Genomic DNA, 11,082 nt, shown 5'->3' on the forward strand with positions numbered 1-11,082 from the left:
CTAGTGAGAAAGAAACACTGAAGCACCAGCTCAACTCCAGTGTCTGGGCATTGTGGCACCTGCTGTGTTGTTTCGGTGTTTCTGTGGAACAATATTTTCATTCATTTAGTTTATGTGTGGTGTAATAATAGCTAGTGATCAACATGTCCAGCAGGAGGTTGGGAATATTTATTTGTATTTGTCAAACACTGCTTATCTACCTTACTCTAGTTCTGCTTGGCCACTGATTAGCACACCTCTAATTCTAAAACTTCTGTGCATGATTTATGTCTCTAAGAAAGTACTGCAGGGTCTGATTGGTGTCTTCGTCCATCCCCAACCCTGATAACAGACTTGCTTGGATCGCTGCTACTTTCAACCAGTTTTACAAGGTCAGGGGAAGTGATCCATCACAATAGACCTAAACCTGAAATTTGTAAAACTAGAATAACTAGAAAAACATGACTGATGTCTGGACTACTCAATGGGTCAAGGCATTTGAATGAAGAAGCCTTTCTACTGAGAAGAGCCACAGTACCTCAGTATTTATATAGGCATTAGATAAAACAGTTTCAGTATACATAATATTAGCCTGACACCAACATAATTTTGCATAATTTCCTCATTTTATCAGTTCCTCTCTATACATGTTAGACCACTCCTTGTAGAAAGCTCTGATGGGTATAGTTTTACATGATAAAGGTGTACAAAGACACCGCTATTTGCAGCTTTTTCTGGATTAAAAAAAAATTAAATGCCATTTTGCGATTTTAGTGTTTGTTTCTAAAAGTAATGACATATATAGAGAGCACACGTTATCATAATCGTTTTTATCACGTTTTCAGTCTCAGTAAAAATGCGTATTCTTTGTGGGCAGGTGTGCACAGCTAACACAAACGGCCGTAAAGGCAGAGTACATAGCGCTGCAGAACTGTACCCCCCCCAGCATGTTTACACTGAGTAGGAGATGCTCTGTATCTCATTGTACAACTGTATAGTGACAATAAAGGCATTCTATTCTATTAAACGGCAAATTATGAGAGTGAAACTGAAATTACATTAATATCTAAGCCACGGGCCAATAATATGCTCGTTTGAAAATATAATAAGGTAGACAAAACCACTTTATGTCAATCCTGCCCCACTTCCGGGTTCCTCCTCCTGGCTTCTATCTTCTTGCATAATGACCTTTCACACACACAAACACACACACACTCACAAAGGATTTATTTTTTTTAAAACACAAACGTTTTTCCTTCCAGTGTCTTGATAGATATAAGTATGGTAGATATAAGTATAAATTCTCCTGAAAAGTTTCATTTGATTTATAATAACTATAAACTACATCTCCCAAGCATCCTTGCGGGCGTACCGGACAAACCAAGCGTTTATGCCGTTTGTACGTAAATATAAAAAAAAAATTAAATCTATATTTAGAAGATTTTTTACATAATGTTTTACATTATCATAATCATATTTTTGTTAATTTTCTGTGAGATTCGTTTATTTGTTTTTTGCTCATTCGGCGCAGTCTTAAAAAAAATTGCCCTTAGATTTGGCTACCATAGCAACTCCCTTCTTACGTCACCCATCCGGGCTCGACCCTGCTGCCGTGTCTTTGATTGGAGGGAAACCCCGTGGATGAGCGGGAGAGATCATCAGCTGTGCGGCCGGGAATCAGGAACAACACCGTCTAACGACACTCGCAGGTTAGTTACATCTATTTACTGCTCTTGCTCGGTGGTGTTTTTATCCAAAGAGTCCCTGCTTGTGCTTCTGGTAAGGTATCTTTTTAAACCCTGCATTAATCGCCGCATCTAGCGGCTGTAAGTGGAAATCGTTGATGCTCCGCGCTGCTCAGTCATTGTTCGGTGCTCGCCTGACAGGGAAGCGTTACTTACGGCAACGTTAACCCATCTATTTTTGTTCGCTCGCTGCTTTTAGAGGACGCCTCTCGGCCCTGCTAAGCGGCATCTTTTTGTGAATGAAGCAGTCTAAAATGTGAGAATAACTGTGGCTAGAAGAAGCGGTCTGGTTTGCTTTCCGGGAAGCGAAAAAGGGCGTTCACTGAGGACTGAACGAAGCGAGGCTCCTTTCATTCCTCTAACCGACTCAGTGACACACTTATTATCCTATAGCCGCCTGCAGCGTTAGGAAGCTTTCCCCAAATTAAACGCAGAGACTGTGTAATCCATATCGTTTATTAAGCTCTTGAAAATGATTTTTTTTGTTCGGTCTGCATTCGTGCCTTACATGGTACGCGTTGGGTGGGCAGGTGTGTGAATGAGTGTGACGTGAAACTGGGTGGCCGACATTCCTCTAAGGGGTGCAGGTGGCAGCGTGCAGGGAAAATTTTCTCACCCATTTTGTGGCTTTTGAAATGAATTCATAGGTTTGGGATTTTTTTTCTTTTATATATTTTGCTTTGTAAACAGGCTGCACATTTATTCGCACACGTAGTCCTTTTATACTGCAGCATCTTTTACCTGTGAAGGGGTCTACATATTTTTTTAAAAAGGAAACGAGTTCCTCAGCATAGGTTACTGTCTGTATTCTACTACAGTAAATTAGACTTCCTGTCCTGTGCTATGAGCCGATTTACAATCATTTAAGTTAAAACTAAAACCGATCGTTGACTGACAGAAGTTAATATGCAACTAGTCTGAGATTAGCTCAGCACTGTGGCATGCGTGTTAACTGGCTGTAGAGGAAAACGGACAATGTTGACAACTTATGCTGTGGGACATTTTGATGGAAGAACTAAATGATATAAAATAGTCTGTAGACTAATAAAAAAATAACCACTGATGACCACTGATTTCTGGGGAAATGTCCATCTAATGTAAATTTTCTGGAATTTCATAACCACTTATAATTTTTTTTACATGCCGACTACACTTTTCCTGTGATCTATTATGACATTTTGCCTATTCTTGTCTTCAGGATAGTGAGTCAGAAGAAGCCTAAAACTGTATCTGCTGTACAAGTCGTGATTATAGGCACTTTCCCCCTTTGTATTTCTAAAGACTTAGAGTCCAAATGATTTAGTCACCACTTTAAATCAAGTCTGTGCCCGATCGAGTGAAGACGAGACAAGCAGATTGATTTGTATTTAAGAAAAAAAAAAGGTGCTTTGCTGGTGTGGACACACCCAGTGTTCCCATGAATTCTTAACAGCCGACACACTGTTGTTTTAGCTACAGTCCTGTCAGAGTTTTTGATTATGTAATATGCTTCAAGGTTATAAATGTTCTATTTTCTCACAGTTAACTAACTGTAATATATAATATATTTTTTTTTGTTAAAAATGGGGATGTCTTCACAGTCAAAATGTTTAACACATACCTGAGAAATGAGGTTATGCTGGAATAACAGCACATTTACTTGCACAGTAGTCCTCCATTATTCACATATAGTAATGAAATCTACTTTTTCTCTCTCTACAATTTCTTTGCTTGGCCTCCCTTAACACACCGTCCTTAACTCCTGTCCTGTTTGTTTTGTCCTTCCTGACTCCCTTTCCTCTCTCCTTCCTCCACCCCCACATGACAGTCATGGCAGACAGAGAGGAGCTGGTACAGAAGGCCAAACTGGCCGAGCAGGCTGAGCGCTACGAGGACATGGCTGCAGCCATGAAGGCTGTCACAGAGCTGAACCAGGAGCTCAACAACGAGGAGCGCAATCTGCTCTCTGTTGCCTACAAGAATGTGGTCGGAGCTCGAAGGTCCTCCTGGAGGGTGATCTCCAGCATCGAGCAGAAGGCTGAAGCCGAAAAGAAGGCTGAAGCCGAAAAGACGCCTGAAAGCGAAAAGAAGGCCACGCTGGTCAAGGAGTACAGAGAGAAGATCGAGGGGGAGCTCAAACAGATCTGCCAGGAAGTTCGGGTAAGGAGGAGCAGAGGTGTTGAAGCTAAATGCTTGTTGCAAGAAAATATAAATGCACAGCAGCTGCTCCTCTTTGTATTAGTCCAACCTGTATTCAGATAGTGGCCGGTCTTGGTCACCTCTGTCTAGTGTGTGTGTGTGTGTGTGTGTGTGTGTGTGTGTATATTTATTTATTTAATTTAAATAATCAAGCTGCAAAAGCCAACATCGACAGCAGTTTAAAAAGAAAAAGAACAGCTTCCTTATGAATGGAAGCAAACACACATCCCTTACAAAAAGTAGTAGTAGAACCATGCTTTTTACACATTAGTGACACCTACAGGTATGTTGTGGTGCTTGTGTTTATGTGGTAGGGATCTAAAGAGGGACAATATAAACCTGCAGCTAACAGGATTTAAATATTAGTCATAGTTCTCAGCATACAAGCACTTGTCTAGGTTAATATGGCTTTACTTACGTCGCTGTTCACCTCTGAATATCTTAGCTGTAGTATTTAGGCCCATCTTACACAGTTGGAACTATGAACACAAAGCACCAAGTAGGCAAATGAAGGCACTCTTCCTAGCAGTTGTTTGAATATCACACAGATAAACTTCAGTATTTGGGTAGTTTGGATACATCCTGTATTTGCGGATTCACAGCCCTGTGACCTTGTGACCTTTAAAAGGAAACTTAAACATATAGGCCCACTACACTGATTCAACTCCATAGACGAAAGTTTGCATGTTGTAAAGCATATCTAGCTCTACTATAAGTAGATATAGTAGATTAGTATATTTTACTCAAATGAAACTGTCTTTGATGTTTTATATTAACTTATACACAGGAAGCGTCCAGTACGCATTAAAATTGCAGCGCATGAAATAGGACTAAAAAGTTCAGCACTTCCTGCCAAAGTCCACATGATGAATCAGATGGGTGTAGCCTAGAATTTTAAGGCCTAGAATATGATTGGCAGCTACGTTAAAGGAAGAGGAATATTCCCTGCTCATAGTTTCACTGGACAGGTGTGTACTCTTAACATACCTGTCGAGTGATTTCTACATATTTCATGTTAATTGTGGTGGAAATGGGGAAATGCACATATAAAGGGAGACACATTCACTCTTACAAACTTATAAAAAGATATTTAAATTATTTACCAAGTATACTTTGTAAAGAAAAAATAGCAAAGCTCGGTTGGACTGCAGCAAACAGTAGGTCTTGTTCTGCAGTGCAGCCTGGGTGAGATCTACATAGCAGCATGTGGAGCACTTCTCCACCTGCTGCAGATACGTGATCGCTGTTGATCTCAAAAGCATGAGAACTGCTGTTGCGACTTCCAGTGTATGGTGGTGGATTTGGAATACATTCAACCATGTGAGCAAATCCCCTCTGGATGAAGTAACTGAATGATACTGAGCACCTCCATAACAGCACCCTGGCCCAGTGAGGCAGCCATTAGGGAAAAGGAGTTAAAAATGTCACTGGCTCACTTATAACTGCTGGGGTTTGTGTGTGTTGCACGTGTTCTTTAGAGTTAAACTTCCACATTTCTTTTCGCAGGACCTGCTCGACAAATATCTGATCCCCCAAGCATCAGGCGCAGAGGGCAAAGTCTTCTACCTGAAGATGAAGGGAGACTACTTCCGCTACCTGGCTGAGGTGGCTACCGGAGACGAGAGGAACGGTAAATAAAACAGACATCATACACCGCCCCTTCTTCTTATCCTGTCGTGCAGTCACTCAAGGTAGTGATAGTGAGTGCTTATGTTCAGGGTTTATGAAAACCATGCGGTGGTGTGTCACGCAGCTGCCGGTCGGTGGGATGAACGTGTGCTGACTGGGCGTCCTGAACATCCTTTTTAGGGTAGGAGACCCTAGGACTGGTTCAGGTGTTGTTTTTAGCCAGAATGCTAACGCGCTTCTCGTCCTTGACCTACAACTGTCCGCCAAAATGCTGGCAAGTGCTGCTGCGAGGTTGTCATGGCAACTGCAGCAGCAGCAGGGTGTTGGCTGCTTCTAGTTGCCAGAAGGCATTTTAGATTACTTTTCTTTTGTTAATTTTGGGTGGTTTTGTAAAAGATTGTGTTCTTTTGTTACATATTCCATAAAATATCCATCAAATCCGCTTTCAAATGATTGGATACTTCATCTTTTTGGTTCTGAGGACCTGTACTTGACAGTGGAGCTGAATAGAAATATTAATCAGATGATTTTACTTTTTGTTTAATGTATTTTTGTTGTTGTCTAACTTCTAAAAATTCAGTGTGTGGTTTCCAAGAAATAATTTTTCTCATTTGAAACCATATCTGCTTTTTTGCTTGTGCAGAAATTGTTAAGAACTCACAAGGTGGCTACCAGGATGCCTATGACATCAGCCTAAAGGAAATGGAGGCTACACATCCCATCCGCCTGGGCCTTGCGCTGAACTTCTCCGTCTTCTACTACGAGATTGCAAACCTGCCTGAGGAGGCTTGCAAACTGGCCAAGACGGTAAGAAGGGTCCTCTGTTTGTTGTCCCTCTCTTTAAAAAGCACTGAAGCATCATGAAAATGATGTTAGTACCACTTTTCCACCAGAGGTGTACAGGTACTGATTTTGAGGCCATTATTAATGTCATGCATATCACCTTATGGATACATAAAAATAATAAATACACTTAGTAGCACGCGTGCACTCTCTCGTAGCTGAGTGTCACTCAGTGGTTTCTGTGCCTATCATTGCCATGAGTCTGAAGATTAAATTGATATTCTGCTATCTCCGGTCCTCGCACTGCTGCTAATCTCCATGTCTCTGACTTGACTCTGATTGGTATGACCCTAACCCTTTGGTGGAAATAAGGTTATGCTTGAAACTACACTGTTAGTTTGTCAGCGGAAAGGATGATGAGTCTTTTAAAATTTTCTGCTTACAGTACTCTTTATACTTTAGGATTTTGTTAAAGGAGACCTTGAAAAATGGGGGAGTAAAGGCAGCGTTTCTTTTTCACAACATTCTGAGGAATTGCTGATAATAGTACAGACCCTTGATTAATGTAATTGATACCAAAGACAACATTAAGCCTTTCCACTTCCACGACTCTGTTAGGGTCCACTTGTGTCCAAATGATCGGACAGTAAGTGCTCGAATGGGTGTCTTTGTGCCTGCCTGTATTCTTGTTTTTTTGTGACCATGCTTAGTTAGTGCACTGTAATGTACGAACTATGAATGTGTTACAGCCAGCACACTTCAGAGAAGTAAAACGGGTATAACAGGAGTGACTGGTTGGCCGTTGGGTCTTCTGTTGTCCGTGTCACTCAAAGACTAAAGATAGGGGTAACAGTGTAACTGTCGGGTGTGGGATAAAGCTTTGAATTTTTTTTTTTAAATAGTGATATAATTCATTCAGACTTTTATTTCACGGTGACCAATCAAATCAAAGTGAGATTTAGGTTTAGATGGAATCTGTTAGTATCGCCACACACTATTAAACCAAAGTCACTGCTATAAAGTAAAATAAAGCTGCTAATGATTATCATTTAGAAATTTCTTGTAATTTCCATGTTAACCTATGGCAACCACATGTCAGGATCCCACAAATTTACTGTGCCCAGGCAAGAAGACTAAAACCCTCCAATAAAGCAACGGACTCGTATTTTGAATTCAATTTTCAGCTCAGTTCAGATTTATTTATAAATACAACAAAGGTCACTTTAAGGAAAAAAACGAATTCAAGAGGAAGATAATTCTGGCAGCGGGAGTACCCGGGGAGAAACTACGCGAATATAGTCCAAAGACATGCAGTTAGTGGGGACAGGTTAATTGGAAACACTAAATTGCCCATAGGTGTGAATGGGGGAGCGAATGCGATTGCTTGTCTCCAGTCTAAGTGTTAGCCCTGCGACAGACTGGCGACCTGTCCAGGGAGTACCCTGCCTCTCGCCCTAAGACAGCTGGGATAGGTTCCAGCTCCCCCCGTGACCCTGAAAATGATAAGCGGAAGCGAATGGACAGATGGATAATTCTGGCAGGGGCAGCCAACAACCAACAGTCAGTGCACCATTGGAATTCCCCAGCAGCATAACTATGGAAGCGTTTGTGACCACCTGATCCAGCCCTAACTATAAGCTTTATCAAAAAGGGAAGTTTTAAGCCTAATCATAAAAGTAAAGAGGGTGTTTATCTCCCGAATCCAAACTGGGAGCTGGTTCCACAGAAGAGGAGCCTGAAAGCTTAAGGTTCTGCCTCCTGTTCTACTTTTAAATATCCTAGCAACCACAGGTAAAGCTGAACCTCACTGCAATACCTTTCATCACACTATGAGAGAACATACTATTGAAAGAAAAAATAAATAATTTGATGGACACCGCAGTAGTCTGGACATTCCTGGCATCACATAACAGCTCGCCGCTAGATTTTTATATAACTTCTTGTGTTGACTTCTTTAGGACACTTTTTTTCTTTTCTTTTTTTTTTCTTTTTTTTTGTGTCATTCGATACAGTAGGTGATCCATGTTGTGCTTATCATTCAGTTCGTTTGAACAGTGAACACACTATTCACCTGCCCAGGTCACAGGAAACGCATGCGAGGTACACACCTGGTGTGATCATTTACCAGACATGACAAGGGACGCTCACATCACCTGCCTGTATCAGCATGGATGGAATTGTCTGCATTAAATAATTAGTAATTTATTAAGTTGGGAAAAGGCTAAAATAATTCAGTGTGTTCATGGATTTGTGAATAAATGGTCTGCCAGAGCACAGTTTTGTGCAAACACTTGTACTTGTTTCTAAAAGACCACCCCATATAATCAAAGTAGTTTACAGTATCAGGCACAACACAGATGTACCCTTTTATCCTAGAGATCTATAAATGGCTGCTTGTTGTTGCTTTCTGTTTAGCTTATTGTTTTTGGCCCTGCTAATACAAGCTCACTGTAGGCACTTTCAAGACTGTACTCTGGGTTTTGGAAGTCCTGATTGTTTCACTGTGTGTCTTCCAGGCCTTTGATGATGCCATCGCCAAGCTGGACTCACTCAACACTGAATCTTACAAAGACAGCACCTTGATCATGCAGCTGCTCCGTGACAACCTGACTGTGAGTGTCTCCTCTTGATGAAACTATATTAAAATTTGGTTTTCCCTTATGCTTATACATGAGCGCTAAATTTATTATCTTGCACTTTTTAAATGCAGCTGTGGATGTCGGACCCAAGCGGTGAGGGCGGGATTGAGGTAGAAGAGGGGGAGCAGCCAGCTGAAGACAAGAACTGAACTTCAGACGAGAAAAGAAACCCCGCAGTTTTCTTTCCCTTTTTTTTTTTTTTTTTTTAAAAACCTCTCACCAGCCTAAGTTGTGTGTGTGTGGTTGTGTGTCCACATACATGCACAAATATGTATGTTTACACTCCACTCTGTGTGTAAAGTACAGTATGTATGTGCAGATACATTGAAGCATTGAAGTGTATGTGTTAAGTGTATCAACACCTCCACAGGGAAAAGAATGGAATAGATTGGTTGTTTTTATTTTTTTTTTTTAACATAACTCATTGTGTGACCCAGTGGATGTTCATTTCCTTTAGAATTCTTTTCCTTTAAATAATTTTGTCTCTTTTAGTCCAAATGAAATCCCTCCTTTGGATCCAAATCTGCCCCATTCTCTCGAACCTTATTCACTGTAGCAAACCGCTGCTGTTGCAGGAAAGCAAACCAACCAACCTCGAAGTGTAACTTTGATAATAATTTGTATGTTTTTACTTGAACTGAACATTTACAACCTTTGTGACACTTTAGTCCACAAAACTCCTTTGAGGCACGTGTTAAAAGGGAAAAAAATGGTCACAGTAGTCTGAATTCATTACTTTTTTTTTCTTCATCTGACAATAGCAGTACACACATACTGTTGGCAGGTTTCACCTATTACGGTATTGCTTGTATCCATACGGCCCTGTCAGTGTCCAGTGTAGCAGGTAGAGATTTTTTTTTTTTTTTATAAATGGATGGTACATGTGTCATGGCTCAATGGGTTTTTACAGTGCTTTCAGGCATAGGAAAGGTTTTCTATATGAATGACCACTTACAAAAGCTGTAATTTACTTTTGGTTTGTTGAGAGGGTTACATTCCATTTTACTGACATCTTTTCACTCATCAGTGAAACGAGTAGACTGTAATGTCCTGCAGTTTTGCATACCACGTGACAAGCTATATAGACAGCCTAAGATAAAGTTAACAACTTGATAAAATGGCTCGATACTGTAACTTTTGATATTTTATCTCTTCAGCAGTGCAGAGGATACTTTTTGCCATGTGCTTTTATGTGGCTTTCTACTCTTTTTCTATTCAGGTGTTTTGTATTTTCTTTTGTTTATTTTATTCCCTTATTGAGTATTGATTTGACTCCTGGAATGTATGTGGTTCTCAGTAGTCTGGTGTGAGGGTTAGGCATCGCTTTTAAAACTGGCAATCTCTGTTTAGGATTAGGTGGAATACAGTTACATTTATCTTCCTTGAAAGTACATTTTGAAAAGGCAAAATTTCAAACCATGGCAAATATAAAAATGAGAATTTTAGGTAAGTTGATAGGAAATTGCATTAAGGTCATTTAGTGATCACAAAGTAGTGCCAGTTTCTTCTAAGTACAGTATCTTGGTTTTAAAAAAAGTTGGGATGCAGGATTTGGCGAGTAACGCTCTTGGGTATGTTATTTGGTTATGTGCTTTCATGTAAGTGGAATTAAAACATTCAAATTAAGATGGTGTGCTCGGTTTCTCTGTTCTTTATGTGTGATGTGAATTGTTGGTTCACAGATTTCACTGAGACAAACCCACAAATGGCCCAAGCATGAAATAATGTTTAAAGCAAAGAAATGAGGGCTGTTCCATACAGTCATGTGAAAAGTTTCCACAGGGCTTCAAGCAGTCATGTGGGGAAAAGTCAAGCACATCCTATGACTCAATAGCTTGTAGAACAGACCTCGGCTACGTTAATTTGAACTTTATCACTCTCTCACATTGTTATGGAGGAATTTTGGCCCACTTTTATTTACAATGTTAGGGTGTTGCTTCAGTTCATGGAGATTTGCAGGAATTCACACCTCTGTTGAAAGTCCCACCACAGCATTTGAATGAGGTTGAGGTGTGGACATAACTGAGCCATTGTAACACCTTGATTCCTTTGTTTTTCAACCATTCTGTTATAGATTTCCTGCTGTGCTTGCGTCTGCAGCAAGACAATGACCGCAGTTTTGGTCAAAC

The 11,082-nt window shown here is 40.5% G+C and overlaps 1 protein-coding gene across 1 annotated transcript; it reads left to right on the forward strand.

The window, feature by feature from the left end:
• Positions 1-1,556: 1,556 nt before the first annotated feature.
• LOC309698935 (14-3-3 protein beta/alpha-A-like) lies at positions 1,557-10,579 on the forward strand. Its single transcript, XM_082521695.1, has 6 exons — positions 1,557-1,688; positions 3,532-3,863; positions 5,409-5,532; positions 6,175-6,338; positions 8,831-8,926; positions 9,025-10,579. The coding sequence occupies exons 2-6, from the start codon at positions 3,534-3,536 to the stop codon at positions 9,100-9,102; spliced, it is 792 nt and encodes a 263-aa protein (XP_082377821.1). The 5' UTR covers positions 1,557-1,688; positions 3,532-3,533; the 3' UTR covers positions 9,103-10,579.
• The last annotated feature ends 503 nt before the right edge of the window (positions 10,580-11,082 follow it).

The sequence above is a fragment of the Aulonocara stuartgranti genome (genome assembly GCF_965226115.1).
Source record: "Aulonocara stuartgranti genome assembly, chromosome: 22".
NCBI lineage: Eukaryota > Metazoa > Chordata > Actinopteri > Cichliformes > Cichlidae > Aulonocara > Aulonocara stuartgranti.